The following is a 20,015-nucleotide window of genomic DNA, read 5'->3' as shown; positions in this document are numbered from 1 at the left end:
AAGAGATTTATATTTGAATTACTGAAGTGACTCAAAGATGATTTGCATTTTCTGCATCCTGTATTGTGTGTCACTTATGTTCAAATTCCCCTTGGACTGTGGGCACATTACGCTCAGGAGCACCACCACACCTTGAGACTCTTGGTAACTGCCAGAAATGTACCATGTTAGATTAGCCTTACATTTTGCTGTTTTACTTCTGTTGGGTGCTTTTGTTTTGATTTGGGTGGTTGTTGTTTTTTTTTTTTTTTTTTGGAGTTACCTGGAGTGAGAGTACACTGATGGAGTATTTGGAAAACCTAAGAAATACATTCCTGGTACAAAAATGATTTTTGCTGGACTTAAAAAGCAGAATGAAAGAGCTGATGTTATTGCATACTTGAAAAAAGCAACTTCTTTGTGAACCATTGCTGCTGCAGCTGTAATGACAATTTAAAAACAAGTTGAATTTTGATGGAGCTGCATGTCACATTTTAGTGTTTTGATATTTATTGTTTATTAGGGCTTTAAAATAAAATAAAAGTATGGTTCAGGGTGCTGCATCCTCTTAAACAACTTCAAGAGGTGAACATTACTTACATTGAATCATGTATTTCATACATCTTTATGGAGTACACTGCAGAACATATTGTTCCTTTCCCTAAGCAGAGAGCCCAATTCTGCAACAAGTTATTCAAAGACCCACTGAAACTTGTTATTTGGTTATAGCTAAGCAAACAGGAAGGTCTCTATATTAGAATGGACCACTAAATAAAGTTTTTCTTTTGGAGAAGGTTTTCTTTTTGTTCACTGTATTGTCAGAGCTCCTTCATGTACTAAAATGGCATAATCTACCAGTCATCTTTCAGAGTTGTGGATTTTTTCTCCACTCAATGCCAATATAATGAGGTTTCCTCTAACACGTAGAATGATTGAGTGCTGACTAACTCTAGCAACTGAGATTAGTAATAATATTTTCACTAACTTGTTGCTGAAGGTGATTACACTCCTCCTAAAACCTCATGAATTCTCCTTTACCACTTGAATCAAGATTTACAATTTAATTATCTGTTTACATAAATGATTTAAAAATGATTAAAATGTATCCCACTCCAGTAAGGTTTCCTTATGTCATCACAAAAAGCAGCATTAGTACAAAACTAATTTGCTGTCATGTCTGTGCCCAGGTACTCATCAGTACTGTTCCAGTGTTTGCCAACTAGGGGTTTCAATTAATTGTCTTAAAGAGCTCCAGAGCAGTGAGTTCTGTATTTAGCAAAGGCAGTAAGTGAAAGTGAGATAAATCATTCTATGACACATGTGAATGAGTACCAGCTTTACTTTCCTTGTGTCCTGTAGCTCTAAGATACATTCCAGTTTCAAGTTTAATATTTAGGACTTGCTCTGTTGAGTATTTACAGACAATTAAAGTGAAGCATCTGCCTGAATGACAAAGTTTCCTCAGGTACTTTCCTCAACTGCATTTGAAGGGTGCTATGCCCCTTCTTTTCTCAATAGAGAAACAGGCTGCCTGATAAATGCACTGATGCTTCTGCTTGTTGTCCTGTTAATGCATCTGTATGCTTTGTGCCTTAGGAGACCAGGCTGCAAAGCTGCCATGCTGTCAGAGTTGGCATCATAAATCCATACCAACAATCAGTTGACCATACATGAGATGCAGTGGCAGCATACCTTTAGAACTATGACAGCACATAACAAAACCGTGGAGCTGACAAAATCCATGTGCCTTTTTGTCTCTCTTAAGAAAAGCTGTAGTTAATCTATCTATCTTAGGCCCACACTTGAAGCTGGAGCCCAGAGTATGGTGTGCTCAGTGTACTCACGCTGCAAATGGAGGCATCCTCTGACATGCACCAGGCTGCAGGCAAACCCAAATTCTCTCCTAACATCTGCTGAAACAACAGGTCAGGCTTCTAAGGAGGGCTTTACTGCAACAACTCACAGAATAGCCTCTATGAAGAGATATGGGAAAAGCTTTTTGCCTAAACTTATAGAAACACTACATTGCCTATGCACAGAAGTGCCACACAGTACCCATTTTGTAGTAAAGCTCTGGTATGAGCGCTACTACACTGAGATGGCAGAAAAAAAACTGTGTACATACAATTATTTCAACCGTATGGAGATGCCTAAAGGGCATCTGCTGAGAGATCGAGGTGCGTGCCTGCCTGCCAGGCGCTCAGCAGCTTAAGCTGTTTCTTTGCGCAGACGACATGTTTGTACCAGCGCTGCAAAAAGTAAATGCCAGCGGAAAGGCCAGGCGGGAACTGGCGGCTGCGGGCGAGCAGGTGCCTCCCGAGGGCGATGCTTACACAGCGGCCGCGGGCGGCGAGGCCGGCATCTCGACGGTGTCCTCTTTCCGTGCTGTAACAGAGGCTGAGGGGCAGCTATCCCCATTCCTCAGCCCTGACAGCTTTTCAGCAGCGGGCCGAGGCGCAGGCAGCTCGGAGAAGCCCCTTTGCAGCCCGTCACCCCGCGGCCCCGCCGCCCGCGACTCCGCAGCCGGGTACCCCTGGGCGGCCGGGGCGCGGCTCCGCTCCCCTTCCCCGCCCCGGCAGCCCGCGCCTGCGCGCCCCTCTCCGCCCCATTGAGAAGCGGAGCCACCGGCGGTTTCTCAATGGAGCGCCGGCCTCCTGCCGCAGCCGCCCCGCGCGGGGGGGAGAGTAGGGGGGTGAGCCGCGGCGAAGCGGGGCCCGCCGAGGGGCACAGAGCCCCGGCGGCTCGGAACCGCAGTGAGGCGAGCGGCGAGCTCCTTTGTCTGCCGCTCCCCGAGCTGTCTCCGGGCCGCGGTGCCCGCAGCACTCGCCCGACCTCTCGCTACGCGCGGCTGCGGCGGAGAGCCCCGAGTGTCCCCGCGAGCCCCGCTCTGAAGGGTATCCGGGCTGCGCGCCGGACGGACCGCAGTAGGAACGGGGAGTCCGGCGGCGGGGAATCTCCTCCGATCTCGGATTAGCCCGTCTTTTCCCAGCCAGCCCAACTCCCATTCATGAATTTCTGAAGCCGCCTTCATTCAGTCTTTACCTAGCGCATGAAAGACATTTTTCACGTGTTAGGCTCCATGACTCCGTGTTTTTTTTTTTTTTTCAATCGCTTTTGCGTAGGCATCGGTGGAGTGCTGAAACGTGCTCCACGTGCGCACGGGAATAACCCCGCACCGCCTGCCTCGGTGAATGCGGCGCTGGCCGGGGGCCCGTCCCCGGCGGATGGCGACATCCCCGCTGGGAGCTCAGGGCGGCGGCGGCCCCGTGGCGGTCCCCCGACTCGGCGCCGGACCAGCGGGGCACCGAGACATGCAGGCACCTCCGCTCGAGGACCCAAGAATTCACTAGGTCTGAACGAGCTCCTTTCGTTCCGTTCGTCCTGTTCGAGCCTGGCAGATGATGCTATCAATTAACCCGCTCCGACAGCAACACTCGCGCTACCTCTCCCCGCAGCGCTGGGATGCCTCTTCCCCGCACACGCGTGGCAGACAAAAGGACCCCTCCTCGCCCCAAAATCCCCGAGCGCTGCGCGAGTTCCCCTCGCCCCGGGCCCTCTCGGCCCCGCACGCCCCCTTCCCGCCCCTCTCCCCCTCAACCGGGCTCTCCGGCGCTGCCTCCTCCCGCCGCCCCCCCGTGCGGCTCACGCGTCCTGCCACCGCCCTCCCCTCCCTCCCCGCCTCCCCCCTCGCTCAGTGGGCCGCCGCCTGGGTTACGCAGCCGCCGCCACCAGCGCTGACAGAGCCGGGCAGGAGGGGTTTGCCCGAGCATCTCCAGAGGCGAGGCGGCAGCCCGGGACCGAGGAGCAGAGGAGGAGCAGGAGGCGGGCAGCGGAAAGAATACCTGGAATAAGGCGGACAGTAATAATAAAAGGTGGCAGGAGAAGGAGGGCGCGGGAACAGCGGGGGGACGAAGACAGCCGGTCCGGCCCGGCCGCGGGACAGCATCGGCTCCCGTCGGGGCATGGCCTGAAACGCCCCCGCTCCCCGTACCATGGCAGCCGACGGCGGCCTCGACGTGGCAGCGGTGGAAAGTTTCCTGGACAGGCACCCCGAACTGGTGGAGAGGTGGCTGAAAAGGAGAAACTCGCTTCCCAAGGCGCCCGCCGGCGGAGCGTCGGAGGAGCGGCGGGTCGGCGGCGGCTGGGGCTGCTCGGGCGGGCCCGGAGCCGGGGGGCTGCAGCGGCGGGCTTCCCAGAAAGAGCTGCGGAAGAGCTTCGCCCGCTCCAAGGCCATCCACGTCAACCTCACCTACGACGAGCACGTGCACGCCCGGGCGCAGGAGCCGCTGAGCAGCGTGCGGCGCCGGGCACTGCTGCGGAAAGCCAGCTCCTTGCCCCCCACCACCGCGCACATCCTCAGCGCCCTGCTGGAGTCCCGCGTCAGCCTGCCCCAATACCCGCCCCCGGCCCTGGACTACAAGCGCTACCTCAAGGAGCATAACGAACGGCAGTTCTTCCTGGAGCTGGTCAAGGACATCTCCAACGACCTGGACCTCACCAGCCTCAGCTACAAGATCCTCATCTTCGTCTGCCTCATGGTGGACGCCGACCGGGGCTCGCTCTTCCTGGTGGAGGGGGCGGCCGCCGGCAAGAAGAGTCTGGTCTCCAAGTTCTTCGACGTACATGCCGGCACCCCGTTGCTGCCCTGCGGCTCCACCGAGAATAGCAGCGAGGTGCAGGTGCCCTGGGGCAAGGGCATCATCGGCTACGTGGCGGAGCACGGAGAGACGGTCAACATCCCCGACGCCTACCAGGTAGGAGCGGGGCGGGACCCGGCGTTCCGTTCCCCGGCTCCGTCGGCGCTGGGCTCCGCCGCCCGCCCTCGGCCGTGCCTTCTTCTGGGTGCCCCCCGGGTGGGCCTCCCGGGGACGGTACGGGGGTCTCGAGAAAGGCACCCCGGGGGTGACAGCGGGGCTCGGATAGCGGCGAAACGCTACAGCTGTGCTGCCGGCTTTCTCGGGAGTGCTGGGTGGTTCCCTGCGTTTCCCAAAGTGTTTTGGAATTCGCTGAAGAAAAGTTTAAAGAGATGCTCGTGACGGTCCCAGTAATCATCTCCTCAAATCTCGGTCGCACGTAGCGTTCCCGGCCTGCCCGCTGCTGATACAATCTTTCTGCCTTCAAAGAAGCGTGTATTTCCACCTTTGCTTATGCTTGCTCAGACCGCATGGCATGCGTTTGCAGACCCTTTCCTAGGAGTGTTATATATCCATCCCTGTTATTCTCTTGGAAGGAGTTTCCCCATGTTTTATAGAAGCTTATGTTTAAATGGTGAAATGTACACGGACAGAAGTTCCTAGCATGCAAATGCAAAACAGTGTATTCACTTTGCTAGCTCCGGGTTTACAACCCTCTCCCGCAGTCCTGGGGGTTGATTCTGATATGTACGAGCATGAGGCACTGTCAGCAGTGTCAGTCTTTAGACAATTAAGAACCAGAGAAATACACATTTCTAAACAGGGATCTTGGAAAGTTTTAGGAAGATGAGAGATGTATGTCTTATACAATTCTGGTAATAACCATTGTCCGATGTTTAATTCTTCTCTAGAATAATAACAAAAAACAGGGAAAAAAAGAAAGAAAAAAAAAAAAAAAAAAGTGATGCTTTATAACAAACCATCCAAGGAATAAACTTAGAAAAATACTATATTGGAGTTTTTGTTTGAAATACAGAAGAGCTAGGCTAAATGTATTTGGGGCTGAATATTTATATTTTTGTCAACCAGTGAAAAACACCGAGCTCCTCACAGGTACACATTAAGAGAGGTTTGCAGCCCACAGAGTTTGAGGGAAAAGAACAGAGCTTGGTAAAAAGACTACAATATTCAGCCTCAAATGACTGTTTACTGGATAACCTTTGTAAAAATCTAAGCTTGCTTTCTTCCTTTCTTCTTTCCTTTATGCCCGTTATCTGCTTTCTCTTACAATCTGATTATTATTATTATTATTTATAACTTGCCTTTCCAAAACTGTACTCTTCCCAAAATGTATGCTGTTTGGGGTCAAGCAGAAGATATTCTTAATAGTCTCAAGTGAATAAACAGATTGAAAATATCTGAATTCAGCTGGAAATAGATTGGTCCCATCTTTTAGCTCCAAATAGCCCTGGACACCTCTTTTGGAGGTGAGAATGCCACTGGAAAGGTAGGTGTTTTCCTAGTCATAAGGGACTATTATTTTTTCTCAAGCATTTGTTCTCTTTGTATTTACTTCCCTGTGGAAAAGCCCAGCTACTTTCAACAGCTTATTGTACCTTAGAAGAGAAAGTTCTGAGCCAAGTTTATCCTGTAATTACATCAATTGCAACTTCACTGCTTTCTGTGGAGTTACTTCTGACTAATTCTAGCAAAACAGAAACTTTGGGCATTGTAGTTTTAATGAACGTTTTACTTGATAATAAAAGAGGGATCTGCTGTCTGTTACATTTCCACCTTAATGCAGTTCACTCTTTTACCTGGCAGGTATATACCCATGGTGCATCATTAAAAGGAGACCTTTCTAATTTAATGGGATAAAGAGCCCTAGGGAGGGCCAGATACATGTGCACAAAGTGACAGCTGTTCCATCTGAGGTCATTGTGGTGACTCACAATATCACTCTTAAAAAATTAACAAATGCAATAATACGATTTTTGTCAGCATTACCACTGATGATGGAAGCATTTAATCAACCATCAGGTTAAAAAAAAAAATAGCACCATCAGGGAACTTTGTCAAGGTGACAGACGAAGATGGAGAAAAAGAGGTGAGAGAGCAGCACCATTTTGTCCATTGAAGAGAATGTTTACAGTGATGCTACTCATTTGGTAAGGAAAGGCCTTTCATTGTATTAGGTCAGAGCAGCACCTTTAGGGTAATGTAATGGCTTTTTGCTTTTTAAATTAGCAAACTTTTTTTTATACAGAGGTAAAAATACTTCCACATCATTTTTACCTCATTTCCAATATTGGGAATTTTATTTTATGATCATGCGACCACCTTTATTTTCTTAGAGCCTGATCAAATATGAGCTGAAATGACTGTAATAAGCAACAACTATGGATATCTTACTGTAGCTTGATTTATAAACTTGATATGAAGTGACTGAACAAACACTTTGGAAGTTCACTGCATCAGAGAATTTGAGAAATATTTAATTTATGGAAAGGTTTAGGTAAATGCTATATAACTGAGTCAACAGGTGCAAAATTCATTCATGACATTAGAAATTTTATTGACTACATTGTTGTGTGATTAAGGTGGGATTTTATAACTGTATAAACATTTGTAAAATTTGTAATTTAATTTGTAAGAGTCCTACAGAATTCTTCAAAGCAGGAGTGGAGATAGATACTTTCTTTGCATTTTGGAGTTGGTTTTAAACACTTTATCCTGGAAGTAATCCTGTTGAGTGATAAGTTGGAGTCCTAGTAAGTTTAGATTTTAAAATATGGCCTTGGATCCTTTTCCTATATTAATTCTGTGAAGCTTTATTGACTCCTTATGCAAATAATCCAGTAAGTCTTGAGCATGTGTGTTCGAAAAATCAGTTCCTATTAGCAAGGAAGGAAGGACTTAAGTGTCCTTTAAGTCTCCCTTTAACAAAGCATAGATGTAATTTTTGCACAAGTATTTGCACATTAAATATATTGTAAGTAGACAGAAGTGGTATTTATTCTTTATCAGAGATCTTATGAGTTGTTTAGAAATTCCCCTTTTTTTCCTCGCTACTTAAAGCGATGGATTTTTCAAGTAATCCCTTCTTCTTACAGATCTTCTATGACATCCAGCTGAGATTCCTAATCATTTCTATTTTGTTCCATCTTTTAGAGCAGCATTTAAATAACAAAATTTTAAAACACAAGGAATGCTTAGTTACTGCTGTACTTTAAGATGTGCAAAAGTTTGGATTTAATTTAATAGCATCCCACATCCTTCTGACTACTGAAAAATCTTGCTCTTCAGAATAGCAAGTATTTATCAGAAAGTATTGAAAAAATATGTTTGGCCATTTGCCAGTGTCAGCTGAAAAAAAAGTTTTCTGTACATCTCATGTTAAATTTGGAAGTTAAAAAATCGCCTTAGAGATAAAATGGCTCCCCAGATTGATGTTTTAATAAAGCAAGGAGGAAAGAGAAAGAAATATGAAAAGGAGTTATGCTAAGACATGAGCTCTTGGAAGCTGGAGAAAGGGCAGTAAAAGATGATTAGAAGTGATTTTTTTGGGACAACTCAAGTCTTTGAAAAGAATATTAAAACTACCTTACTGGAATTAAAATCAAACAAAACAAATGACCTTAATACTGCCTTGCTCTGGACTTTGTCACATTTAAGCCACTGCAGACACAGAGGAAAAGGTTCTCCTTCCAGGGGAAGGGCTCTTGATGTAGGCAGCAACGAACAGATAAGAAGCACGTTTTATTATGCAGGATAACTACTTGTTAACATCAGTATTAACAGTGTGTCTGTTTCCATTTTAAAGAGCAGTTACAGCATTAAAACCCCGGTCCCGGGAGATCTAGTCCTGTGGGTAGGAAGCATTTATGAGCTGCCTTCAGCTACTAGCACCAGCAACTCCTGCATGTATCTCTGTACTGGCTCGCAATGCAGACAGAGGTTGCTCCTCTAATAGCATGAAACACGGCAAGCAGAATAAGAGTAATTTAACAAAAAAGAAAAAGTTCCATGTAACACAGAAAAAAAAGAGAACAACTTTTGCCATGCATTAAACATGACTAGGAAGCATCATGGGGAACACAAGAGATAATTGCAACAGTGAAGAACTAAATTGGTCCAGTGTGCTCTCCAGGAAAGAGCACGCCAGTCTGTCATATAGCATCTCAAAACAGTTAAAGTTGTTAGTCCCTGGAAAGTAGCCTCATGCTACCTGTAGCGGTGGACGTAGGAAGGCGGGGGTATGGCCCACATGGGGCACTGGTGCCCCTATACCTTCTGTTTCTGCCTCAGCCCAGGAGCCTGCTTCTCAGAGATCAGATCCTGAGTGAAGCGTAAAGCATCTTGGGACCTTCTTAGGCTGTGCAACACACCATATTACTGATGGAAGGCATATTGTGAGAGAAGAAGCCAGGCTACCTCACGGGCCGGGCCAGGCCACACACTGACCTGTTTACCACATCAGGGCCAGTACCTCATGACTGCCCAGCAGCTGAGCGCGCCTGATCTGTTTTTGGAAAAGGGTGCCCAGGTGGGTCCTGTTTGCAGGAAAGCTAAGTCTGAAGCCCACCCCTGCTCAGGTGTAAGCATTTTGGGGATAATTTGCTGTTAGTAAGTAATTATCAGCAATGGGGTGTGGCACTTATAGACAGTGCTGAAGTGGGCTGTGTTGCTGATGTGAGGTGATGAATGTGACTTCCTAAAGTGAGTGTAGAGGGGAGGACTTTCATCAGCAGATTGGTAGGTTTGGATTTTTTTTTCCTTATCAAAGGATGTTTGGTCTGTTTTCTCTATTGCTTTAATGGAGTAGCTACTCGGCATACCAGCCGCTAGCTATGAAAAAAGCTGTGGTGGTCAGGGTTGGCTTTTCATTGTTTTTTCCTATAAGTCCCCTGGGGTGGTTTTCCTGTTCCCCTGTAAGGTCTGCTTTTAGCAAGCTGTCAGCCTTTGCTGGTTTATCAGTTAGTTAGCCTGTCTGTCTAAAGAAACAAAAAAATTCAATATTTTTTTTAAACCTGTCACCCATTCTGGAACTTCCTTGTGGAAGCTGTGGGTGGGAAAGCAGGGCCCTCACTGGCCAGTAACTCCCCAGGCTGCTCTGAAGAGAGGAGGCTCTGAGTTCCCTGGTACTGCCTAGGTGCTGGAGAAGTATGGTGGCATGCTTTGAAGTCCAAAGCCTTTTGATCTGGTTTATTTTTGTCCTCACCAGTTTTTACGGTGGAAAATGAAATTAGGGAAGCTTTAAGGAGGGGAAAAAAACAATGCCTGCTTGCACCTCTTAGCTTGTCTGAGACTGTGGTGATTTAAAGGGGTAGAAGTGCTTGCATCTTGCTTTACTTTCCCCGAGGTAGCTTGTATGGGGATGTGGTACAGGCTTTGTTAAACTGCTTTAGGGTTTTTTTAGGAATATATTCTGGAAACCAATAGCTACAAAAGCATTTGTGGGTAACAGTATAGGTCTTCTAAGTGGTGAGGTAGCAGTACTGATAAGATACAGAAGGGGTCTCAATCTGGATTATTCTACGTGTGTTTATCTGCACCTGTTCTCCAATGATCTCTAGTTTTGTCTAGATGAAGTTTACAGTATCAAGTAGAGGCAGGTTCAGCATTTCTTCAGCATGGGGTTTTTTGTGTTTGTTACTTTTGTTTTACTGGAGTGATATTAACCTTTGTTGAGGAGTAGGAGAGTAGGTATTGCTGGAATCCCTACTTTTGAAAGGGCTGCCATTTTGTATCTCATGGGGCAAATTAACTTTTTTCTGCTTGTCTGCCCCAGCTCTGGTTGATGTTCCTGCTGGTGAGCTTCACCTGGCTCTGCTTAACTGGAAAAATCCAGGTTTGTGAAAGGATGAGGAGTATTCATCCTGCCCTCCCTGGTGAAACTGACAGCACAGGTGGGGCTGTGTTTGCCATCGCTTAATTCAGAACTGCTGTCCTTTATTTAGTTTGAGGATTTGGGATTCTCTTATGTAGATATTGTAGGAGTCTTAACTTTTAAATAACTGTTTGCGTATGTGGAAATGCAGTTAAAGAAGTTAAGAGCTTCAGCTTTTTGCTGTGGTGTTACATATGATCCAGTTCAAATTATATTTAAAGATAAAAGATTTTTGAAGTCTTCACCCTTTTCTGATGTTGTGTCTGGGTTATTTCATCACAGGTTATCTTATTTGTTGTTTGTTTTGGTGTGTTATTTTTTTGTGTGTGTGGTTTTTTTGTTTGTTTGTTTTTTTAGAACTACTAAGCATGAATATCAGCTAAAGGAAAAAGTAGATTTAATTTTGTTTCTGTTAATATAGTTCACTTATGCATGTCGCGCACTTTTTTTTTCCCCTTTTGTCCTATGATTTTCATGTTCTTATTATGCTGTGGAATTGCTTGAACATGAAAAAAATGTATTTTTGACCACGTCCAGGATGAGAAGGTAACTGATCAGTAGAAGAACTGGAGTCAAATAATGTATAGACAAACTAAATATTAAATGGCAAACACTTGTAAAATAAATGAAAATAATCTAATGAGAAGTGAGTTTAGAAGATAAGCGCAAAAAAAATTTCTTAAATCATTGCTTCTCACTTTGTGAGAATTCTGTTAGTTTGGCCAGTGATAGCAATAGGAAGCTTTAAGTCTGAAAGACGAATTGAAATCAATACTTTATGCTGATTTAGCTGACTCTACTGAAAATCTCTGTTAGATAGATCTGGCTTCCATTGCACTTATGTAAATCTATACTTATAGCAGATATTCACTTATCTAAGTATATTTGGTGCTTGGCTTTGTCTTTCATGTGTCTTTCTACTCATTTTATGTACAAGCATTACTAGAAAGATGGTATGGAAGACGATATCCGGGAGTGTTAGGAGGGGATATAGTTTAGAATTTTTTTTAAATATACTAAACTATAGGTACAGAAGGGAAGTATTTTCCACTTACATGGCATGATGTCCAGTGTAGCATAATATAGTTCAATTACATATTTGATTAGGGTATTTCAGTGACTGTGAGATTGGATGTACCTAAACCTGCAGTTCTAGTTCTAGCAGAAATCCCATTACAAGACAAAATAAAGCTGTGGATTTGCTTGGTAAAGGATCTTGCTGGTCTGTTGGAATGGTTTCAGATTTTTTGAAACAACTGGATGTTACTTTTAGTTATTTACAGTTGCATGTTGTATTCTTTTTCTATAGAATAGTACAATTAAAAAGAAGTACCCATACATCATTACACAAGTTAATTTGTTTTACTCTTCTACAACAATCCTATTGAGTAACTATGAAATAAACAGCTTGAGCTAATGATTCAGCAGAGTGTGTTTGCAGAATAACTGCATGCAATCTGGGTGTATGGGAACTGCTGAATCACGGCCTGAACCTCTGATTGATCACCTGAGGCGAGCCACGTGAAGTCAGGTGAGTTAGCCAGAGGAGCACGGGTGAAGGCAATTCACCTGTGCTGCAGGAAGGGGTGGAGCCTGGCTGCACCCCTCCTAGACTTATTTAAGAGCTGGCTGCCAGTGGGAAGGATCTCATCTGGAGACCTGCTCTGCTGGGGCTTTGTAAGTGAGCCCAGGATAGGGGTAAGCTTTCTATCCTCTTTATGTTATCGTAATCTGCTTTGCTTAACTCTTTTGTTTATTTTGTGTGATAACATCTTAATATTCATTGATTATACACTGGGCTTAATGTGTCCAAAGTGCACTTTTTAAAAATGAGAATGGCTAAGATTAATAACTACTGGTTTATCACAATGACATTTTAAATTTGTTGTTCAATGATTTTATACTTCCGTAACACTTGAAGCTGCCTGTTGCTCCCATACAATCACTTGCAGGAGCTAGGCTAACCTATAGATAAACTTCTACTGAGGGACGCAGGAGTTTTGCTGGGTTGTTTTTCTAAGGGAAGTATCAAATATAAGTATATTTATGTAAGTATATATAATTTTATATAAAGTATTGCATGGCTTAAGGAAAACAACAACAAAAGAAAACAAAAAAAAGAAACCCAAAACATTGAGTTTAGGAGAACAGCATGAAGAAGTGGTTGAAAGTGAGTTTTGTGTGAAATGAGAATATGGGAGGATATTTGTGGCTGGTTCTCAGCAGGGCTTCTGTGTGCCTGCTACCAAAGGGCCCAAGGCCACTGTGATGGGGCAGTAGTGGATTTTATCGCTAAATATTTAAAACTAAAATTAGTGGAAAAAAATAACTCTTATTTTCTTTGATAAGTACATGAGCAGAGTAGAAATGCACATAAGGTACTATAAAATAGATTACAACTTAATTTACTGTACTGATATCAGCACTCTACTGGTAGTTTGTTTGGAAGGAGGAACAGCAAAACTATTTTGTACTGATCTGGGGAGTGTTGTCCTGCAGAGGAATCTCAATCCTACTGATGATCAGCTCTGAGTGTGAAGCATGAGATCTTATTATTATTATTAGCTTGATATTCATGTCTAAAAACTTGTTAGTGCTTGCAATTTTTTAGGGAAAGAATTTCTATTTTGTTCCATTGCTTACATAAGCAGACAACATGGGCTGTTGTGTCCGTTCTTCAACTAAGAAATGTAACAGTGATTAAAATGGGAGAGAGAATATAACACACCCTGACTAAATAGAGAGAACCCTAAACTGTTGATTCATTTAAAACCAAAACATAAACGTTATCACTTGATTGTCACTTTTCTCCCCTTGAAGTCATCTTTTTTTTTTCCTTTTAGCTCAAAATATATAGAGACTGGTTTTTTTAATCTGGAAGTTAATGATTTTGAGTGTCAGTGTTCCCTACTTTTCTGAATTGTTATGGGAGTCATGAAATGGAGTTGGCTGAGATGTTCTATGCTTTATCTGTTTTACTTGTTTTATAAGAAATATTGCTGCCACTGATTGTCACTAGATAACTGTGCTTATTGGAAGAATTAGGTCTTAGATGCTGGGGAATAGTGCTACTTTGTTCTCCTGCTGCCTTTTGTCTCTGGGGCTTTTAGAGACTTTGCAGAACTTGACAGGAATGGCTGCAAAAATCCTTATGTTGAAGACCCTTAAGAGATTGGTTTACATGGTTGGTCTTTGTGTGCAAGTTTTTCTACAAGGTTTTGCCCATATCTACTGTTGTCTTATAGCTTTATTTCTGCTCCTTGTTCATGCACAACGTAACTCGTGCTTGTGTTTGTGCCACTGTTTGTGGCATTTTAAACTTTTTTTCTTTCAAAGAGGAGTATCCAGAACAGATGCCTTCATTTACTTGTATTTTGGCTTTTTCGTATTATGCTTTGGCTCTGGACAATATGCTGTCTTTTGGATTGCTCTTTTCTTATAAAAGCTTATGTATTATTCTATACTCATAGGAAGCATGATTAAGAAATCTAACAAGTCTTTTGATGTCAGTTTTTCAATTTCTACAAATGTCAGTGCTTCTGCATATCAACTTCCCGTAAAGTGAAATAAACAAACAAAAAACCTTAAATCACATTTTTATATCCTGTGCAGTGCAGTAGTACAATACATCTTAGGTAAACTATGTTATCTGACATTCTTACCCTTATACTGATTTTGATGCTGAATAGCTAATTGTGAATCAGTAATTTAAATGCAGGGTATTCCAAGGAGCTTCAAGGTGTTTTTGTTTTTGAGCCATTCTTAAGGGAAAACTAGTGAGCAGTCCTGTCCCGCTGTGAGTACCTCTTGTATTCTTCTGTTTTGTATGATTAACAAGCAGTATTTTCAAATTGTCAAAAGAGATACCTTTTGCTTGGAATTGTCAACTTCAGTTGGGTCATCTAGTTTCACTTTATTACTGTTAGACATTATATCTACTGACTCTGGATAGTGAAAACAATGTCCCATGGACTTCTCATTGCTGAAGATCTTTTCAAAAAGATTTCATCCTGCATTATGTCATTTAACTCTGAGCTATATTGTTTTAGGAGCATACTTTCCTTAAATCATTCCAAATCGCTCTGATAGCATAGCATTAATTGTACTAGCTTTGGTAAGGATATAGAAAACCAGTTTTCTTTTTCAAGTTCCGAGGGCTGTGTTTAGACTAACTGTACCTTTGCTAACAACTTGTGAACCATCTACTTAAACTGAAATTCAAACCTGAATTCTAGTTGTTCTGAAACTGACTTCATTATTACCCTAATCTATTTAATTTCTTTAATTGTCTAGGGAATGAGGGGGAGATCTTGTTACATTAAAAATGAGAACAAGAGCATCTCATGGGAGTTGTGGAGGTCCTCTGTGACCTTCTGTGAAAGATTTCCTGAAGCTGGGAATCATTATGGAATGTCTATATTCTTTCAGCAAATGATAAAATTTGTAACTTTTAATTATGTTTTTTGCCTCTTTAAAAACAAAAATTCACACTGAAATGTAGACCTCCCCCCCTTTAAGTATAGCTGTTCCATTTTCATAATGGTCAGATTGTTTAGTGACTACGGATCCGTGGTTAATTTGCTGCTGGTCTCCAGGAGAATTAAACCCTAAGACTTCTCATTTTCCACTTCCAACCCTATCAGTAGTACACCTAATTAACTTTTTTCAATCCTTGCCCAGTACCTTTATATCTTTCATAGTCAGAATTAAACTAATCTTATGAATGCAGAGGTCATTAGAGGACTTGACATACAGCTTCTGGACGCAGTCAGCTTTTCAGCTGAAACAGCTAGAAAATGTTTTTGCTGCTCACAACTTCCATTCAAGACTCTAGTGTTTCTGATAGTTAAGTTCTCAAATTGTAGTCCACACTTGTAATGTTGTTCTCGAAATTACAGGAACTAGAAATTAAATGTATTAATGAAAGTTGAAATCATGATAAATTAGAATTACAGGATTTAACTCTGCCCCAATTTATCCTTTTATAGAATAAAAGCTTTGTAGTATAAAAGCATGAAAATATTTTTCTTGCTGACTGCAAATCTCTAAGTAGATCCAAAAAGAACTGAGACTAAGCGTTTCTGCTCCAGCAGTTGAAATAGCAGCACTTGAAGTGATGAATCAATCTTGCTCTTTTCCTGTGATTGACTGTCACATTTTACAGGGCATTATTTCCCCAAAGAAGAATTTACAATCAATAAGCAACTTCAGACAAGATGATGTTTATCCTCCCAAATAACCACTCCTTGTTGGCAGTTCAAATTCAAGTTCAGAGTACGTAAGTCATCACATTTGCAATGTTTTTGGCATCTAGCAACCTCATTATGTAGACGCAGGACATTAAAAATTGGTTTTTTTTGTTTGTTTGTGTTAGCAGTGTTTTTAACAGTCAGAAGTCTTGACTTCATAATTTCTGAGTGTTCTTGCATGAAAATATTGCTGATACAATTGCAATTGTAGTGAAGTTTATCTCAAAATTAGTATACTTTATGTCTAGTCTATCTCTAATTACTGAATAGCTCTTCTCTACAAAAAGAAAACCTAAAAGAGCATGCTGCATTTGTGGCATCAACATTGATATTCCCTAACAGCCAGGAGCCCAGCACAGGTGCTTGTTATGCCGCAGGCTGTTCTAAAAAAATGGGGTAATAGTTTGTATCATAAAATGCTTTCAGTCTAACAGAATTCTTCTCTCTGATTTAGCAGCTTTGTTATCAGCTGCTAAACAGGCCTTCTTGCTCAAGGTCACTATCCTGTAAGTAGAGGTGGATGTAAATTTTGTACAAGCTCCTCAGCCTTCATAGTTCACACTTGGGTATTGAGTTTTTATTGATGCAGTTAAATTCAGCTAAACCTCTCAGCTAGATCCTACTGTGTGCATCCTATGAAGATGTAATAAATGATGAAAGAAAACTAGGAGGGAGGATAGGTGTGAAGAGGGGAAGGTCTGGGATATAACGCAGGTCATCCGGTCACTTCCTTCTCATGTATTGCATGTTAATGCTGGCAGAACTAGTATTTCATTGCTTATGTCTCCTTCATTGCTTTTTGCAAATGTCACTGAAGGGAAATTCCTGCCTGCACTTCAACAAGAGGTTAGAGACAAAGTTTCACTTTGCATCTTGATTACTTCTTTTTTTTTTTTTTTTTTTTTTTTTTAAACTGAGTTCTTAATTAGGCTTGCCTTAATCTCTTCCTTTTCCCAAACAAATGCATAAGTTTCTCTATATTCCTCTTATTCACTGTTTTGAATATGCTAGGGAACTGAACTACCTTTCACAGAAGGGTAAGAAGTTGATAATCTGCTATCAGATGATGAAACCACTTGAGCAAGTTGTTACATATCTGGAACTGAGGCTGTTTGATTGCTCTGGGATCCCTGTCCCTCTCTTCTCCTGTAGAGATCACGACAAGGAACACAAACAGGAAATTTCCTAAATCCACATGAAATATGATGTGATATAGCAGCAATTAATTCCAGATTGCTAGTCCATTCTGTGCCTGCTGTTCTCCATAGAGTTCACTAAGGAATACAAGACTGGTACCTTTGTCGCATCTGTTTGCAGTACTGGCAGCTTGTACAATAGAGGTACCATTTTGGACAGGTTCGGAAGCCCCTGTGTTACATGATGCTGTCCACTGCAGGTCAGATGTTGCTTTGATTGTATATTATGGGTGTTCTGGCTTTCCTAAGCAAACTGTTAAACACAAATATTTCAAAGGAAGGTCACTGTCTTCTCAGAGACTGCATCTAAGTAATTTGCTCTTCTTGAAAGTCTTCTCTTGAAAGCAAAAAGATTTTAATACACTGAAGAGACAGAAATGGGTCTAAGGAAGAACAAACCCTAACAAAATCAGAATTAAAATAGGAAAAAATGGTATAATAAACAAATTCAAGAGTTTGGTGTTTTGTGGCAGAAGAGTGCTATAGCTTGCTTGTGAATATCACAATTGTTATTAATTATTGGTGTTAAGAGGTCTGAAAATTTGCATAACAGGATAAATTACCCAAATGTTTATGTAAATCTTAATGTTGATTGAGGCAGGTCACTTAAAGCACGTTCTTTTTGAAGTGGTGATGATCCTCCTCCTTTTTTTCCCTGTTGTGATCTGCAGATAATGCAGAAATAAGATAGTCTGGAAAATGTGTCCATGTTTAGTATTTATAAAGATTTAATGATTTCTCTTATCGTAGTTAAATTTATCTTAATTTAAGGATTGTATGGATGTAACAATTGCGCTTTCATCACAGGACATAAATATGTGCGGATATTATTTTGCCGCTGATATTGTCTGAACCTTTAAAATCATAACTCTTGCTTCTATTTGTAGAAGAGTTTAGTTACCTTAGGTTGGGAGTGCCAGAATTGGTTGCAACCCAAATGCTAACTTTGTCCTGAAAGAATGGAGCTGCCAATTCCCTCTCCATTTGATGGTAGAGTTACTGAGGATGATTCTCTACAGAGAGTGACTTTGCAGTCATCTTTCAGTACTGTAGATCTTTCTACTACTGTAGAAACAGCAGTACTGTTTCATGGCAGAATAGTTATCTGCACAACACCATGCAAAAAAAAGTTGAGTTCGGTTTCCCTTAGCTTTGGTCAATCTATACGGGATGTCATTTTCAGCTAAGATTTGAATAATGCTCTTTAAAGCTTTTTTAACTTCAAATGTTAATGTACTTAATGAAGTACTTTAGAAAATTGTTTGAAAAATGTATTATACATCTTTTAGCTCTTTTGTTTGTATACATGATAATCTTTCTTCAGTGGTAACCAGCTGTGTGGATTCTACAGTGGAAGCTTAAACTGCACATCCAAACAATGTACAGTTTCCTCTTCAGGAAGCTATACATTGAGACATACTGGCATGAGGGGGTCTTTCTAAATCAACATGTTTTCATAATCCTCTGGAAAGAACCGAAGTTTTCTTGAATTTCTGTAGTGCAAACACTTGTACCGTGGTGTAATACTAATCCTTACAGCAAGGCATATTTGACTTACTAAAATTAAAGTGCAGCAGGCAAAGAAGTATAGCTAAGTGTTTCCATCTGTTTACCAGAAATCATGGGCATCTGCAAAATATAGATGTGAAATGGCAGGATGTATGTGTATGTAAGATTATGTAACTATCACCAGATATCAGTCTTAAAATGTCATTCAGTAAGCATTCTATCCAGTAATGGAACTTATTTTGAAGTGAGCAAATGTAATTTGGTCTAAAGATGTGGTGTTGTCACCCTACACACGTTTTTCCATTTCTGTGCTTGTGAAGATGGTGGTTTGTCCCTCTTTCACAGTGCATCCTAAAATTTCTTGCAAGTATTAAAGCACTTGGAATACTTGCTAATCTTACTGATAAGTTGGTCTTTGAAATATGTTTACTCCTTAACATTTTATCACCATTCTTATTTGATTGTGAGATTAGAATGGAAAGCAATGTAAGCAGACTAATGCTCATAGTATGTGTTCTGTATTTTTTGAGGAAGTGGATGCTTTATGATCAGTGAGATTATACTAGGTATTTAAGCATGCTGAAGAGATTTAATATATGCATTAATTAACATAATTAAAAGATTTTTGAACTTTGTGTTACCACAGTTCTGATACTTAGATGCAAGTGGAAACAAAATCATTTAAAACAATCTCATCTGATTCAGGATAACAGTAATAAAACCTGGTTTGATGATGATACTGTTCTTGGTCTTAAAAATTTCAAGAATGAAGAATGCTACATGGAATCACACCAATTTTCCCTCTGCGTAGCTGCTCACCATTGGGGCATTTAGTTGCTGTGTTCCCATTAACACTGTTTAGAGTGGTGGTGCTAAATTTCCTGTTAGAGCACTGTGGAATAACTTAAAAAATACTCTGATGTATGCGATGTTTTAGGCACTTTGTCTACCCAAATACTGTCCTGTATGCTCCCAGCAAGTTGTGCAATGATTCGGTTGGGTCTTGGTATCGTGGCTGATCTTTTTAAGTGGTATCCATAAAGTCCTTCTTTGTTTTATGCTTGTGTGGTTTGAGTACAGCAGTTTGACAATTGTTTCCCTCAGCATCGTAATTGGGGAAAGACATCTAATAGGAAATGTGGTAATAACACAGACGACAACATAATATTATTTTCCTCAGTGTCTTGTATAGTAAAGTACCCTGCTACCTGAAGGAAGCTCAAACATACGCTATGCATGTTAATATTTCCTTGTTTTCTCTTGAAGGATCGTCGCTTTAATGATGAGATTGACAAACTGACTGGATACAAGACAAAGTCACTTCTGTGCATGCCCATAAGAAACAGTGATGGAGAGGTTATTGGTGTGGCACAAGCAATAAATAAGACTCCTGGAGGTGCCCCGTTTTCTGATGACGATGAAAAAGTAAGACTGCCTTCTTCTGTTTTCTTGTATGTAGCCTGACAGACTCTTCTTAAGAGTACCTACTGCAGATACTATGAATAGAAGACTTATTCTTCAATATTATTGACTATGTAATTAAGTTGTAGTTAATTTC

The 20,015-nt window shown here is 41.7% G+C and overlaps 1 protein-coding gene across 4 annotated transcripts in view; it reads left to right on the top strand.

Annotated features, from left to right (window-relative positions):
* The first annotated feature begins 3,671 nt into the window (after positions 1-3,671).
* The window catches only part of PDE11A (phosphodiesterase 11A), a 126,797-nt gene continuing 110,453 nt past the window's right edge, over positions 3,672-20,015 (top strand). For 2 of the 4 annotated variants that reach the window (XM_052675773.1, XM_052675772.1), the window contains exons 1-2: positions 3,672-4,733; positions 19,724-19,882. In XM_052675773.1, the coding sequence (XP_052531733.1) occupies positions 3,972-4,733; positions 19,724-19,882 (921 nt within the window). In that variant the 5' untranslated portion in view covers positions 3,672-3,971. Of the gene's footprint in view, positions 4,734-11,967; positions 12,035-12,146; positions 12,202-19,723; positions 19,883-20,015 lie in introns of those variants that run through there. The other 2 variants (XM_052675774.1, XM_052675775.1) reach the window with 2 other exon arrangements.

This window comes from Tympanuchus pallidicinctus, unplaced genomic scaffold (genome assembly GCF_026119805.1).
Source record: "Tympanuchus pallidicinctus isolate F22 unplaced genomic scaffold, pur_lepc_1.0 scaffold15, whole genome shotgun sequence".
NCBI classification, from domain to species: domain Eukaryota; kingdom Metazoa; phylum Chordata; class Aves; order Galliformes; family Phasianidae; genus Tympanuchus; species Tympanuchus pallidicinctus.
This window is presented reverse-complemented; position numbering and strand designations above follow the sequence as displayed.